Source organism: Cheilinus undulatus, linkage group 2, assembly GCF_018320785.1.
Source record: "Cheilinus undulatus linkage group 2, ASM1832078v1, whole genome shotgun sequence".
Lineage (NCBI taxonomy): Eukaryota > Metazoa > Chordata > Actinopteri > Labriformes > Labridae > Cheilinus > Cheilinus undulatus.
Window position 1 is genome coordinate 26,318,114 of NC_054866.1, and position 16,779 is coordinate 26,334,892.

Consider the following 16,779-nt stretch of genomic DNA (forward strand, 5'->3'; position numbering starts at 1 on the left):
TAATGGGCATATATAGACTGTAAATATAATATTACCTTATCAAAAGATGGAAAGGTAAAGCAGAAGGACAATGTGGGTTCAGTGCAGGAGTGTTCTGATCGCACAAAACAAAAGGCAAGAGAATCACGCCAACAGCATTTTCTGTATATATCTTGGGAATTTTTAAACTCTGTCCTCTCAGGCAGTTTTTGTGCATTTTTTTGTTTTTAAGAAATGTTTATCTGACACCAACAAATTTGTGAGAAAATTCTTCTTCTTTTCAGTTTTCTCTGCCATTACTTTCTTTCAAGGTGTCATCAATAAACCATCATGGCAGCTGCCATGAGCTTTTGCTTCTAAGAAATAAAACTCTGGAGACATCTTATGGTGAAAGTTTTATTTATTAACAACTGTCAAAACAGAAATGTGTTGATATTGTGAAACATGTACAAGTCTACCTTCTCATCCTGTCACAGTGGACCAGAAAAAAACACACATAAAATATTTTTTTGAAACCAAAACCAGTGCACAGAGTAATAATACTATTATTTCAGACCAATCATTCCTGGTAAAAAAAAAAAATCTGAAAACATGAAATTGTGGAATTTTAATTACTGCATTTCCTCCACTTTTTAAAGAAATACCCCCACAGATCCAGGCACAGAGATACAGTAAAGAAACACACTTTAGTGTGTGACTGTTTAATGTACATACCTGTTCATATGCATAGGTATTAGCTGTAAACAGAGAAGTACAATAAAGTTGACTTGATGACTTTGCCACTTTAAATTGTACTTCAATTATAATTTTAAGAAGAACACATTTAGTTTACATTATGTTTATTTTTTTGTATTTCAAGGTGCAGGAGCATTAGAATTGTTTAGATTATTGATGCTTATATCAGGCAGTATTTGACAACTTGTAATGATGTCAATCTTCTCAGAAACTGCTTTAAGGTCATCCAGGATTAATCGGATGCTGTGGGAGGCATTGATGATGGCACTCTGTGAGGTAGTCAGCTGAGCAGTAGCATTATGCACCTTAAAAAAAGACATAAAGTCACAGCTATTGCATAAATTTATCTACATATGAGGGCATTCAAAAACATTAAATTATATGAGATCAGACACTTGTCACTCGTTCCCTGATGCTAGGGAAAATAGCTACTGGCTCCTGTTAGTTAATTGGTTAGTTTATTGTGAGGACATACTCATAAATATTTTAAATGATACAGAGCACAGTATTAGCAATGTTTTCTGAGTACAAGTATGTGTACTTAAGGCTGGTATCGGTATCTAATTTAATGATTTAATAAAGGTTTACTGGGTTTAACATATCAGCCTACCTCTCTACTTGCACTGCCATAAACATGCCGTAGTGTCTGCCCAACATCTGTGTACAGCCGGCTGTTTGATTCTTGCAACTTCTGTTGTAACAGGGTGTCCCCTGGAAACAAGAAAGAAACACAACTTTATTCTGAATTTCAGAACTTTAAAAACATGTAGTCTCACTTTTTAGGTCTAGAGGTATTTCAAAGCTTTCAACCACCTCACAGATGTATTGGCTTAATTCGATAAAATGCTCAATCCATGTATACTTTCATTTAATGAGCTAAATAGTCTAATTGGCGGATAATGAAATGCATCATAAAGTTGGTAAATGCACCCCTGAGGTTAAGGTATTCAATTAAACAATAAATATTATCATCTTAATGGTTATTGTATAAATATATATGCAGTGTAACTCACCATGTGGTCTGTGTGTGGGGCTGGGCCTATCCTCCACTATAGACTGTATATCAGGATGGTCTCGGACTACGATAAGAGGGGGGAGGTCTCTCCTGAGGATCTGACCGCTCTCCTGGCTCAGAGCAGAGACTCGGCCCGACTGCTCCTCCTCATCCTCACTGTCAGTTTCAGACGCCTCCCCGGGAACCTGACAGCATCCAGGATCAAAGAGGAAACAGATTGTACTTTCATGAGAGGAGGGCTGCAGGCAGGTACACACACTTTTCTCCTTCTATCAGATACACGCGCACAAGTAAGCGCTCAAACACACATACAGTCGACTGGCTGAAAAACAACCTTGGCTCCGACGGTGGCCAGCTGAGGAGCAGCCATGGAGGTGATGTAAACTTCATCATCAGAGTCCGTCTCAGAGGCCTCACCCTGCACTACGATCTGGTACCTACTGGACATGACTGCACAACACAATTACACGATCTCCATGAAAAAACGTGTAGATTATTGCTGCATCGAAATAACCTGGATTCACACACAAAACGTATACCTGAAATGCTCCTTCAGTAAGTCGGGACGAATCCACGAAATGATCAACTAGTATTAGCTTAAGATATTACAATCTCATCGATCAATCCGAAAACTGTCAACTCTACTGGATGATTTCTAAAAACAAATCACATGAGAAATAAGGAAGTGGTATGCTTTCAAAGAACCAATCCAATCCAACTATTCTACCACGTAATTGCTGACGTTTACACCGCGACTGGAAGACCAGCCCATACAAGCGTTCGTTTGAAATTTGTTATGGCGTACGCCGAAATTGTACTCACATTATATTCTTTTACCCAACAACTTATCGACAGCTGTTGTATAAATATACACAGTAAACATGATCATTAAACAACATACAATACAATGGTATGGGCCCTTATACTATTATAGGTTTCGGTTGGGCCTTACGACAGCACAGTGTGTTATATGAGCGCCGACATTAATCATAGGAGTACCCAGGCATTAATATTAAGCACTACCCAGGAAGCTGGCTTGTATTTACATCTTTAGCCAGCTACCTCCACAAAGCTACCCTCTTTCAATAGGTACGGTCGATTTTACTTCCTTCATGGTTAATTTATTTACATATACTGCAAGCTAATAAATCCACATACCTTGCTTTGTCCACATTATTTCTCAGAAATCGAGTTAGGACGGTTCTGATAACGTTGCTAGCCAAAACACTAGCTAGGTGTGTAGCGCTAACTGTCAAGCTAACGCCAAGCTGTTGTACAGGTTCTCCTCATTAGATGTATAATAATGTAATGTATCTTGTGAGTAGCATATACAGGTATGGTGATACTGTTTTACTCAAGCATTATTTAGGCTCTGTAATCTCATTTGCCTTTCTTTTGTCCAGAATGGCAGACGAGGCGCTGTTTGATTTCCTCCATATGGAGATAGTGTCACATGTTTACAAGGAGCAGCAATCAAGTAAAGGAGAAATGGACCACAAGGTGTGTAATATACTTAGGACTCAACTGAGAGACACTTGATGCACAGGATTATGTCAGTTACACTGTCGTTTAGTGTCACAGACTATCTTCATCCATTATCAGCCCAGTCATGCTCAGCTCATGTCTGCACACAAAACTCTAACCGTGTCTGTATGAAGTAAGTGCTTGTTTCCTGAAAAAATTAATTGCTTTGGTGTCTTTTCTACAGGACAGAGCAGTGTGTGTTTCTGTCCTTGAAAGCATGGGCTTCAGGGTGGGACAAGGACTGATTGAAAGGTAGACGAGCAAACACATACAGTACATGCAGTACAGTTAAGACCATGCGACATTTAGGTTTCTGATTGTAGATTGTTTTCTCTGCCTAGGTTGACCAGGGACTCTCCCAGCTTCAAGGATGAGTTGGATGTCATGAAGTTCATCTGTAAAGACTTTTGGACAAAGGTGTTCAGGAGGCAGATTGACAACCTCAGAACAAACCATCAGGTAAATTAAATATTCCTGCTTATAGGATATATTTATACCAGATGAATTTAGAGAATGCTATTAAACTTAGACTGTAAAACGTGTCAGTGCTTCCCAGAGTGTGGGCTGGGGGCTCTGTAGGTGGTCATGATAGGTGCTTTTCTTGATATGAAAACCATGAACATGATTTTGAAAATTAAAAATCAAGCTTGAGTAAAATAAAGTACTTGATTACATGTTAAAATGTTTGTTTAAAGCCCAAGAAGAAACATAACACAGCCGAAAGAATCAACCCACAAGTCACCTTTTGAACGTTTATTCTGTCCGATGTGCAGTTTGACGTGTACTGAATGAACTAATGACGCACCATTAAACATTCAACACTTTGTATTAACAATAGTAGGAAACAGATGATGGAATACAGTTTAAGAGATTAGAATATAAAATAATATACAGGCTACTCTGCAGATGCCTGTTCAAATAAAATAATTACTGTTGGGTTGTTAATTTACTTAATGACTATACCAACACTCTCTTGTTGCGCTGTGTCTTTTGTTATTTTCAAATCTGTTTATGATATTAAAATAAGGGGGTAAATACCTGAAGATTTTGGTGGGCCAAAAGGGTTCAGGTCTCAAATTGAGCCACAGCACACTGAATTGTTTAGAAAGTATGAATTATGTAAAGTCCCTTTAAATAAAAGAAACCATGAAAATGAAAACAGTGAGTGTTATTGTATTTATATTTATCCTCTGTCATAGGGAACATATGTGCTTCAAGACAACAAGTTTTCCCTGCTGACTCAGCTCTCTAATGGAAAACAGTACCTGGATCAAGCTCCAAAGGTTAGTATACACTCTCTCTGTGAAGTCCAGCTATAGGTTTTGTCCTTTTTAAATTTTGGTTTTTACTTAAGAAAGACATGGTGATCTAATTGTAATTTAGGTTAATTGGTATGTCTATTTGGCTTTTTTTTTTTTTTTTTTAGTACCTCGCTTTCTCATGTGGTGTGGTGAGAGGAGCTCTGTCCAATCTCGGCCTGGACAGCGTGGTGACAGCTGAGGTCTCTGTTATGCCATCCTGTAAGTACTTTTAAAAACCCTATCCAATGGTCTCTTTATAGTGGGACAGTCATCAGACATGACTGGCTTGTCCAATAGCTAACATAAAGTTTCTAATGTGAACTAGAAAAGCACTCGGAGAGCGCAGACCTCTGCCATTAGCCCTATCTTTCAATAGTACAGAATCCTTTAAAAGAATTCTGGATCCAAACGGTGATCCGGATCACTCCCAAAATCTAGTCAGTTCTTCCTTATGCCATTTGTGACATTTCCTGAAAGTTTCATCAAAATCTGGCCATAACCTTTTGAGTTATGTTGCTAACAAATAAACTAACATACTATCAAACCCTGCCGATCACATAACCTCCATGGCGGAGGTAATTATGCAAATTTTGTTAAAAAAGGGATACAACAAATGTTTCATTTTTCCTTTATTTTGTCTCCCCAGGTAAGTTTCAGGTTGTGATCCAGAAGTTGTGACCTGTTCCTCTCTGTTGCCATGGTGCTATGAACAGGGTCCTGTGAGGTTTTGTTTTTCCTAAAGAGAGGATAATAGTTCCTATTCAACCTCAGCGGGACTCAGACAAGAGCTGGGGATTTAAGAGGTACTGATGACAACCAGGTACATCAAACAAGGAAAAAAGGTTTAGCAGAAACTTAAAGTATGAGGTTTGTTTTCTTTTTTTTTTCATCTTGTTTTATTAGAAGTTGTCTCCAGTGTAAATGAAACAATAATAGTTTCAACTTCAGTTTTCACTTAAAAGTAGGTGAAGCTTGGCTCTGACTGACCCTGCCTGGCATGGCTTTGAAAGATTAATATTGACTGTGAAGACAAGAATGTGAATGTCAAGTAAATCACAAGGGAACTTAGTGTTCTTTGCAATATGTTGCAATGTTGAGTCCTCCATCTGAGAGGACTGAGTACTTACTAAACACACAATTCAAAGTGAAATTAAATAAAATTAACAATACATAGCTGTGGATGAAATTCCCAGACTATCAACCGCCATAGAGTTTCCCTAACTCAAACAATGGCGAGTGAGCCTCTGAAAATCATTACTCTTTGTACGCATTCAATCTGCAGAGAAACTGCTCCTGGTGCTTTGCCCTGCCTTAAACAGACTGCCTTTAGGAGCTAGGTGTTCATGCATGCTGGTTGTCTTTTAAATTTCATTTTATTTACAGGAAAAATGCAAATTTAGAGTGAGTCATCGGTACATAAATGTAGAGTTACACTCTTAATTGTAAGTGTTCTACCTCTGTGATCACATCACATTTTACAGTTGACCATTCAAACTAGGGTTTTAAGTTATTATTTTATGTAATGACAAACATTTTTTGCACTTTGTACTGCAGTGATATGTAAAAGTCTTGTTTTGAAATTTTCCTGCATTACTGCGAGCTCCACATGTCTAACAAAAATACTTTGACATTGATTTATTTGTTATATTTCTAAGTTCCCATTGTTCCCTCAAAATGAGTCCATCCATGTGATCATAAAGCTTTTGAATTTCATTCTATTTATTCATTTTCTTTTAAAATGCATAATAATGCCATAAAGACATCACAAAATTTAGGCCCAACAAGTGGACACCATAGCTATTACAGCAAGAATGATGTAGAATAGTCACTTCTTTAGTGTATGTTGTTACCTTTTGGTGCCACTAGAGGGACACATTAAGCTATCAGTGTTTTCTATGTGCATTGCTTTCCAAATTTACAGATTAATTTCCTCAGTATGTCTTCTTATAAGTCTTAAAAACATGGTCTTAAAAGGCATTTCTATTATTATTAGTCTACATTTTTTATTTTAACCTAGTGTAAAGTATTTACCTTATTTATTTGTAATACCACAAACATCTTAACAACACCCCTTTGAAATTCTTCTATGGTAATGATCAAGAATCCATTTTCCAAAATAAAGTTAAATTAAGATAAAGTTAAATTAATAAATTAAGGCCATGTTTATCCTTATATTGTGTTACAAAAATATAATTCAGGACCTGGCCATGCCTTTCCATGGCAGTTATAAAACGAAAAAAAAATTCTGGGAAAAGTTATAATTTTCTCAGTACCTTCATCTCACTTTCTTTTTTTTTTAACTCCTCATTATAACACATTTGGAGTTCTGTAACTGCAGGTCCCTTTCCCATCATCCCTGCTTAAGTTATTAATATTTCTTTCATGTATTTTGATCCATATCATGAGTTTGGTATTAAGAGGTTACATTTGTATGTGAGTGTACAGCACTTCCTGAACATTAAGTTTTACAGTTTTACCTAATAAGGCTAATCTAAAACATCAGTTTTCAAGAAAAACATTGTCATTGTGAGTCTGAGTTATTACAGGCTAATCCAGGGCCAGTTCCAAGTATTTAAATTCTATGGATTTTCATTATATTTACATTTTGAAATGGCCCCACATGGTCATTACTGCAGAAGATGGATTATGGTGCTCATATTGCCTTTTTCATTTTTTTTTACCGATTGGATAAAATCCTCCGTCTTTCACACTGTATTCTTCTTCTGTGAGTGTACTAGTTTTACAAAATAAAGATTGTTACCCATAACCTTGTCCATTTATTGTACTGTTTCAAAGTTTTTGTGGAGTCTGCTTTTTGTATTTGCTCATTACTAACATTACCATGCATAAAAAATGATAAGCTCAGTGTTTAACCCTTTATAGGGCACCCATTAAAATACCTGGAAATTCAAGATTTGAGCTTTGAGTATTACTGGTTGACATCTCTTTACTTTTTTTTCTTCCCTTTACTTTTGTCACTTTTTTATGATTTTGGTGAAAATCAAGATAAAGTGACCATATAGGGTTCCATCCCTGTTTATGGAAAAAAACTATTATGTGTATGCATATTAAGATTAATTTAATAATGGAAAATTAAAACCTAGAGAGTGAGAGAGAGAACGTTTTTAAAAATGTATAACGCTCACTCAACCCCGAAATCTATCTGTAAAAAACTAAAACTAACACTGAAACTAATAAAAACTAAACTAAAACCAAGCATTTTTGCAAAATAAAAACTAAACTAACAAACCAGCAGTCAAAACTAATGAAAACTAAACTGAAATCGAACACAGGAAGTGAAAACAAGATAAAAACTAAAACTAACGAAAATCCAAAACTATCATAACCTAGCACTGTTGTAAACTGACTAAAATCACATAGATTTCACTATCTATACTTGTTATTCTTCTTTATAATTCCACCAGAAAACGTCAAAAAGCAAAAGCACTAAACGTGTAAATGAATTAAAGCAGAAATAATTTAGCACTACTATTCACCTTTATAATGTATGAGTGTCATCAATTTATCATTGCTAGTTATGAATTGAAGGCTGTTTGTGACCAAAAGAGGTGTAAAACTGCATTTTTTTAGTTCTGGAGGAAACAGGAAGTTTGAGTCACACTGGACCATTGCTGATTGGACGGGTGGTGTGATGTCACTTTCTGTGATGTTGACTGATCTCCGCTGATCGGTAAAGAAAAATCATTCTGATTTGACTGTTTCAGAGTTAATTTGGAGAACATACATGGTTGCTTGCCTCACAGAGGGTTAAAGCTCCTGTGAGGAACTTTAGGCTTCTATTGTTTTTACCACAGTCAGTGTATCATTCAGTTTGAATCTTTGCAGTTGAAAAAAAATGCTGTTTCTGCCTGTATAAATAATCACTTTGTCCGACACCAACCCCAGCAGCAAAGCATCACACACACACAAAAATATTTATTTAGAAATAATTAATCTCATTATTGGTTGTCTTATTTGCTTTCTAGCTCATTAAGAGGCATCTGTGTTCATTTTAGCCTGCTTTTTAATTAGTTTCTAACTCCCCACAGGAGCTTTAACATTTGACTTTAACCAAGTTATAACTCTGTAACAGGGTAGTAAATATGAAGTGGCAAAACAAGCCAAGAAGGTTATTCATATGGAATACGTTTTATAAACAGAACAGGACAATAAAGCAAGACTTTGTACAGTAAAAAAAAAAAAAAAAAAAAATCTTACTTTAGATAAAACAAAACATTATGGATACTTAAAAAAAGCATAGCCAAAGCTGTGCCACATTAAAGGCAATGAGTGTCACTTTATAATAGAGATGTTATTTTAGTCATACAAAAACACTTGCTGGGGCATTATGAAATTAAGAATACCCTACCTAGCTTATTTCAGAGATTGCTTTTTTTAAAGGCTCTTTCCAACAACACTGAAACACTATTTCACAGATTAAAATGCATTCATAAATCCCACATTAAATACAAAATTGTTACAGTATTTGAGAGACAGCGAAAGGCATGCTTCTTTGAAAGGTGCTGGAAGATTTTCCTCTTCATGTGCAGTTACAAATGTTCTCATAAAATTGAAAAGGTTCTCTGTTGCTCCTAAATGAACATTTTAAAATGCAAGAAAACATCTCTGCTGATGTCATCAGGGGTAACAAATAGATCCAGTGCTTTGGAGATTGACCCATATGAGGAAACAGAGGTTTGACAAAAATTGTTTTTGCTGTATTTCTTTTGATCATCATTATGAAAATCCATCTTTGGTAGTCCTTTAACTCAACTCAAGTGTTTGCTGGAGAGCCCCTTTAATATGAGCTGAAATCTTCTTCACTTATGTTCCTACTGCAGTATAGAGGCCCTCCAGACAAGAGTTCTTAAAAGAGTTGAAGAAACTTACAATGCCTGCTGATCTGCATAGTGTGTCAGAAAGTTGTAGGTTTTTTAGAGCTTGCTATAAAACCAAAGGAATGCTGGGCAGAAAAGCTAGGAAAATTGAGTTAGGCGACTGCATACATGTGCAGCACCTGACTACAGCCCACTGTTTTGCCCATTTGTTGCAACCCATTAAACACTTTGCCCAAATCCTTTCTGGAAAAGAGAAAAAAGACGGGGGGATTAGAGAGAAAGCCTGGGAGGGGGCAGAATTGTAAAAGTAGGTGGAGGAGGAGAGGGAGAAAAATTAGATGGAGAGAATGAAGAGCCCCTACGGGGGACTGGGGGGAAAATGAGAGATGGACGAGTGAAATGTATTAAAGAAGGGGGGAGTCAGGGGCAGAGAGGAAGATGAAGGTATGATAGTGAGGAGAGGGTAAGGTTGGGAGAATTTTTTCATACCTAAATGTCTCACTAACAGTGTGGATTAAGGGAATTCGGGGACGGCATGATGGCGAGAGTTCAGCAACAGCTGTTTTGTTCTGCTCTGCACGGCTTCGCTCCCCTTCCTCCTGCTTTCCTCATGCATTACAATATCGCCAATACACTCACAAAGGGGAACAGTGAATGGAGGGACGGAGGAGGAGGGGAGAAGGAGGCAGTTCAGAGGCCAGAAGAAAAAGGGGAAAGGGTTGGAGGGGTGTAAGTAAAACCTGCATCCTTTCTCTCAAATTGATGACTCACTAAATTCAGTAACACTGTCTACATATGGCAGCTTAAGTCTTTTGTTGTATGGGAATGTTACAGTGACTACCTACCTTAAAGCAGCTTACATCATCTATACACATACAAACTGAAATCAACTCATGCATTTAAATCAACCTCAAACTAAGAATCAAACAGTCAGTAGTGAAAAGAAGGATATTTGTTGAAGGATAGATTATTTTTTTTAAATGATAGATTGTTTACAACTTTTGAACACCAAATGTTCAAATTAAACTAGTGTAGCCAGTGTTGTAGTGCAGGGTATATTCGGGATACAGATTTTACCCACTGAGTTTTTCAGTCTCCAAACAGTATGTCCACTTCTAAGTAAAGAGTATACCCAATAAATAATGTATTAATTAAGGGTATACCAACTTCTGCATGCACCACTACACAGCAGCAGGATTGATGTATTTTTGTTGCCAACCTGTAGGTAAGCTTCAGTTGGGTTCCATCAGCAAAAGCCTATGGATTTCTTTCAAAAGGTTTTTGGATTGTTAGAATTTGACAATGTCATTTAGAAGACACTTATGTCCAACGCGACATACATCTGAGAGTAAGTACAACACAAGCAAAGATCTAGTCAAAAGGAAACAACATCAGTAAGGGCCACAAAGTGCTTCAACTCCAGTGTATAATAACAAGAGTTAAAATCACTCATAACATAAGATGATTTAACAGTACTTTTTTGTTAGGTGGCAGTAGTTATATATGCTCATGGATAAAAGTACAAGCTCCTCATCATCCTCCAAGTTATCCCACCCATCAAAACTGTCACCAGGAGACCTGTGCTTTGTCAGGGACTTCACACCTACTAGGAGGTAGGTGTTAGATTTAAGTTACAACTTGAGCCTATGTTGAAGCTATCTCTGCTGATTTTAAACCTTACATGTTAAGGTGTGCCATAAAAAAAAACATCATAAGTTAGAACTTGCACTCAAACTGAGCTACATTTGAGCTGGTAACTATCTTTTCTCCCGTGACAAGAGATATCTACATTAGATTAAGAATTCCATTTACTGGAGTATGCCACATTGTTAACCTTGCAAAGCAGATGGATACGCCCGTTTCCTTGTTTTTCACTGGCGACTCCATCTTGTTAATCTCTCGTCTGAACCATTTGGGCCCAGTTAGCCAGTGACAGGACCGATCAGCGACGAGGGGCAGTACTTTCAGGCACGGCAGTGTCGTGACATAAACAAGCAGCAGCAAGAGCTGGTGCAGTTATGGAAGAAGAGATTAGCCTGGATGCTGCTAAAGCGCCAGTTTTATCAGAACTTGATGACATGTCTTCATGAAAAGAAGAACAAAGATCAGCAATGAGTTGTTTTTGTTTTCAAAACGACAAAAGTCGAGTACTTACATGTCTATAGTCACTATGTTTCGCGTTAATCCTTGGTAGCAGCGCAAGCGCCGCTCAATAGCTGCTACGTCACGTGTTTTGTTGTTCTGTTTGGCCCGTGGAGATGTGACAGACAGAACGTTCTTCCAATCACACTCCAAGTATTTTTCAAATCCTCTGCTTTTTCTCGAACGTTTCCTGTTGAAACTTTCCCAGATGGATGTGTTTCACACATCCATCTGGGGTGTCAGGTTACCATATTGTAGCATACTGCAGAATTTAGCTGGCCTTAAAATCAATAGTTAGCTACAGTCTAGCTAAAGGAAATGCTAGCTAACTTCAAACTAAGCTTTGTTAAACTTGTAACTTACTTTTCTTCATGAAAAGAAGATTAGATTAGATTTTATTGTCCCCAAGGGTAAATTCATTTTCACAGCACTGTACAAACAAAGGATTTCTCTAGCATTAACATTAGCAGCTGCAGTCTAGCTAGAGGAAATGCTAGCTAACTTTAAACTAAGTTTTGTTTAAAATTGTAACTTTCTTCCTTTATGAAAAGAAATCTCTTAACCAAATAAAGGATTTAGCTAGCATTAACAGCAGTATTAAGCTGCAGTCTAGCTAGAGGAAATGCTAGCGAACTTCAAACTAAGCTTTGTTTAAACTTGTAACTAGCATTTCTCCTATGACAAGAGATCTATTAACTACATTAAGGATTATGCTAGCATTGTAATCAGTAGTTAGATGCTTGGGAGCTTCATGAAGTGCTTTCTAACTCCAAACCCAAGTTTTATTTAAACTTGTAACTAGCATTTTTCCTATGACTAGCAATTGAACTAAATCAGTGGTTTCAAAACTTTTCACAGCCCGTACCCCTTCAGACATTTGACCTCCAGCCATGTACCCCCTACTCTCACACACTTATAGCAGCTAGAAAAAGAAATGTGTCTGTAAGCCTGCCGCCACCCCCACCTCCCACATTTAGCTTGCATAACATACAAATAAAATAAATAGATTTGCTTACCAGCATTTTCAGTGAGCAACGCCAGTTCACTTTTGAAAAAGGAAATGTACATTTCTAGAACATATTCAGTTATGAACTTGAAACTGTTAAGTACAGAGTCACCACAGCTTTAATGAGAAGGGTGTCTGACTGAACATATGCTACTATAAGAATCTTGGACAATTCAGGACAGATTTCCTTCTCCAAGATGCCTCACAAATCCAGCCTCCAGCCTCTCTGCCAACACTTCAGGCCTTTATCAAAGCTCACAGTACAAACATTTGCCAGTTTGAACTTTAACTACTGAAACAACTTGTTGAAACCTGACAGGTACTCAAGGGCCAGCATACATAATAAATTATGAAAAATAATATACAAATAAAATCTGACAAATAAAAATAAAAGTGATTTTTAAAAAATAATTTAATAATTTTTTTGTTTTCAAATCACGTTTTTATTTCTATTTCTATTTTTCGCGTACCCCCTACGTCACTTTGCGTATCCCTGGGGGTACAAGTTCCCCAGTTTGGGAATCACTAAACTAAATGAGGGCTTTAGCTAGCATCAATATCAGTAGTTAGCTGCAGTCTAGCTACAGGAAGTGCTAGCTAACTTCAAACTGCAAACTATGGTTGGCTCTTCAGTTGAGCTGCTATAACCTTTGATTTGTGTTAATTTAAGGCCTCCTGTAGATATTTGATGTCGTTGCACTGTGCTGTTAACAATAAAATTTATTAGCCATTTTAAAAATGTGGAAAATATAGGTAAATGTTTTTATAGGAGAATGCAGACAATAACACATGTTGCAGCAGTTTCAGGCATTTAAAATAACGAAATAAAGATAATCTCTATGGTGATGATCCTCTTTGCTTTTGAAGGCCATAAAGAGGCATAAGTAGAAATTTCAGACTGTTTTAAAACTAGCTAAAACCTCACCAAACTAGGCCAATTTTAGTCTTCTGCATGAAAATGCTGGTCTTATTTTTTGTAAATGTAAAATGTGCTCATGACCAGGTTGCTGTTTTTAACTACCTGTATGATCTCACAGGATGATGGCCACTTACTTTCATCCTCCTCCCAAATTATTCCATCCTCTCTTCATCTCACACTTTTTTCAAAGCCTCTTTTCTGCTCCCAAAACTTTTCTTTTTTCTCCCTTTGCCCACTCATTCAGCTTCCTCCACTCATGCATAGTAAGAGTGCAATTCTCTGTCTCACACACAAACACAAACGGTGTCTCTCGGGGCCATATGTTGACCCGTGGTGGACCTGAATACAGCCATCTGCCTGCCTTTCCTATGTCCCACAGGGCAAGAGTGTGGGAGAATGTCTATCAGACACAAAACAGCACACACACACACACAAACCATGCAAGCACACACATGCCTTTAACCCCTTCACGGCCACTAATCACTCCCAGGCAGCCCATCTCATGTTAACGCTGACAAGATAATGGCTCTGGTGCCTGTGTGCAAGCATGAAAGAGAGATTCCAGGAGGATCAGCCATGAGGGTGCATGTTTTTCTCTTCTTACTCACGTCATAACTTTTTAATAGTACAACCGAAAAAGAGCATTAAATGTTAACTTAAAGATCCTGAGAGGCATTTTTAACTGGGTATGAAGCAGATGTTTGTGAACAGTGATACCTCTTACTAACTTACAGAAGCAACAACCATTCTTTGCAGTAAACATGCACACGGTGGCACATTGCATTGTTTTGTACAAACAGCAATGAGCAAAAAAAGTACTCTTACAGTAGCTTTAATGTACCGGAGGTAGTCTCAGCCAAGTTTGGTTTTACATACCTAATAGTTCATGTGTTTTGACCGAAAGGCATACAGTAATAAGTCCTATATCCTGAATGTGACTCTACTGTTCAATTTAACAAGCATAAATTACATGTACCTCTCACTACAGTAATAGTGGGTAGGACTCTGATTCAGTGCTACACAAAGGTAGAAAGTGGAGAAGTAAGAGGAGATGTAATTGAAGGAAATGAAAATGGGAACAAAGTAAGGAAAGAAGGATGTAATGAGTGAAGCTAGTGAGGGAGAAGGGAAATGGGTGGGAGCAGAGGATTGGTCAGATTAAACCCCAAACAAAAGACTTCTTATCTCCACATGAAATCTCAATTGCATGACTACACACTCACTCATACACACACCAATGTCTTGCTCTCTCACTCCTGGTTTGTTGGGGCAGAAATGACTTATCAGTACTTCATTAAATCAGTTTTCTGCACGCACTGAATGAGAATGACATCAGACATCGCTTCACTGTTTTTGTTTCACCTTCAAAACTTAAGCCTACAACTTATTTCACACATCTTACAATAAACAATTATGTACTTTAATCCTTTATTTATTCTGTGATAGAAGTAAAAACACAACAGCCTGCAGAGTGTTCACAAGTCAAACCACAGCAAAAACAAAAAGCTTTAAGAATTGTAATCAGTTATGAATCATTCAGTAAATCTGGTCTGTATGCACATTCCTCATGCTGACGCAGCTCTGTGCTGCAGCAGTATGATTCATTTCCTGGACCGTTTTGCAATTTCAACTAGAATATGAGAGCCCTTTCGCATTCAATCTTCTGTCTTTGAAAATGTACGATTCTGAGCCATGGTAACCATTTAGGATGATGCACTGCAATAAAGTTTTTATTTTCTAGTATTGTGTTTTTCACTGAATTACTACAAATGCAGCAGTCAAATAAAATCATGTCCAGGTATGTTTTTATGAGTTTGTACTGGTTTAAGGTAAACTTTGAAACAATATTGGATTTGTAGCAAATACACACTTCAGAAAGTGTTCAGACCTCTTCATTTTTTGAATTTTATGTTGCAGCATGATGCTACAGTCAAAAAAAAAAATCATTGTTATTTATAGTAATCTTCACTTAGTAGCCCACAATGACAGTGAAAACAGAATTTTAAAAAATAATATCCCTCCCATTTCTCTCAACCATTGCTGAGATGTTTCTACACCTTGACTGGAGTCCACCTGTGGTAAATTAAATTGATTGGACATCCCACTTTTCTGTAGAAGGCCTCTGGCGATGCATATCAGAGCAAAAGTCAAGCCAAGAGGTCAGAGGAACTGTCTGCAGATCCCAGAGACAAGATTCTTGCAAGGCACAGATCTGGGAAAGGCAAAAACAAGATCTGCTGCACTGAAGGTCTCCAAGAGCACAGTGGCCTCCATAGTTATCAATTAAAAAATTTGTCACAACTAGGACTCTTCCATGAGCTGGTCGTCTGGCCAAACTGTGCAATCGGGGAGAGGGGCCTTAGTGAGAGGTAACCAAGACCCCGATGGCTACTGACTGAGCTCCAGAGATCCCATGTGGAAATGAGACAAAGTTCCAGAAGGACAACCATCACTGCATTCCTCCACTGACCTGGACTTTATGGCAGAGTGGCTAGATGGAAGCCTCTCCTCAGTGCAAAACACCTGAAAGCCCGTTTGGCTTTTATTCATTTTGCAAATCAAAGCAGGGGTTTTTTTTTATATATTAAAAAATAAATAAATTTTCACTTTATCCTGTTGGGGTACTTATTATAGATTAATGAGAATAAAAACAAACTGTAGATCAGGCTGCAACATATCAAAATTGAAAAAGTGAAGGGGGGCTGAACACTTTTTGAATGCATTGTAAATCAGTTGCAAATTGACCTAATTTATACAAAGTTGAGATTTGGAAAAGCTTTGTATAAATAACACAAAAGTTACTGTCCTTATATTAATGCATGATGCGTCTGATACACCTCAGAGTGAGCTTAAGTTTAAAGCATGGCTTATTAAATTAGTTCAGAGAAAATCATTGATCTTACTACAAGTTAAGACTAAAATGTAAGGATTTTTAATTGACTCAAACTTGACTAAAAGGTTTGATTTTTTGTTGACTTAATCTCAACAAAAACTTTGAAGATTGAAAACGACTTACATGTGGCTAACGCAAATGCATATTTCAGTCTAAAGACGAAGACTCAATTTAAAATAGCTGCTAAATCCACCTTGCATGACAGCTCACTGGTTTCCTTCCTGCACCTTGCATCAAGGATGTCACATGTGTGAATGTTGTTGAAAATGTGTAAAAGCCTGATGATATACAATGATGTCAAAATTGAGAGGAAATATGCACAAGTCTCTTCTGAGCTGTTGCATCAGTTCGTGAGCATACATCTCTCTGCAGATCTCACCTCTAACCACAAGAAGGTGATTAACCACAACAAACTTAAACAGCAGGT

General features: G+C 37.3%; 2 protein-coding genes across 3 annotated transcripts; one reads left to right on the forward strand and one right to left on the reverse strand.

The window, feature by feature from the left end:
* Window positions 1-361: 361 nt before the first annotated feature.
* On the reverse strand, window positions 362-2,429 carry bloc1s3 (biogenesis of lysosomal organelles complex-1, subunit 3). Of its 2 annotated transcripts, XM_041808662.1 has the most exons (5): window positions 2,269-2,429; window positions 2,064-2,179; window positions 1,728-1,914; window positions 1,325-1,425; window positions 362-1,019 (listed from the first exon to the last, which is right to left on the reverse strand). In XM_041808662.1, the coding sequence occupies exons 2-5, from the start codon at window positions 2,175-2,177 to the stop codon at window positions 834-836; spliced, it is 588 nt and encodes a 195-aa protein (XP_041664596.1). In that variant the 5' UTR covers window positions 2,178-2,179; window positions 2,269-2,429; the 3' UTR covers window positions 362-833. The 2 variants fall into 2 exon arrangements, with proteins under 2 accessions (XP_041664596.1, XP_041664607.1); XM_041808673.1 differs by lacking the exon at window positions 2,269-2,429 and having other exon boundaries at window positions 2,042-2,176.
* Window positions 2,430-2,735: 306 nt separating this feature from the next.
* On the forward strand, window positions 2,736-7,321 carry trappc6bl (trafficking protein particle complex subunit 6B, like). Its single transcript, XM_041813358.1, has 7 exons — window positions 2,736-2,818; window positions 3,133-3,229; window positions 3,438-3,505; window positions 3,595-3,712; window positions 4,453-4,536; window positions 4,680-4,773; window positions 5,201-7,321. The coding sequence occupies exons 2-7, from the start codon at window positions 3,134-3,136 to the stop codon at window positions 5,230-5,232; spliced, it is 492 nt and encodes a 163-aa protein (XP_041669292.1). The 5' UTR covers window positions 2,736-2,818; window position 3,133; the 3' UTR covers window positions 5,233-7,321.
* Window positions 7,322-16,779: the final 9,458 nt, after the last annotated feature.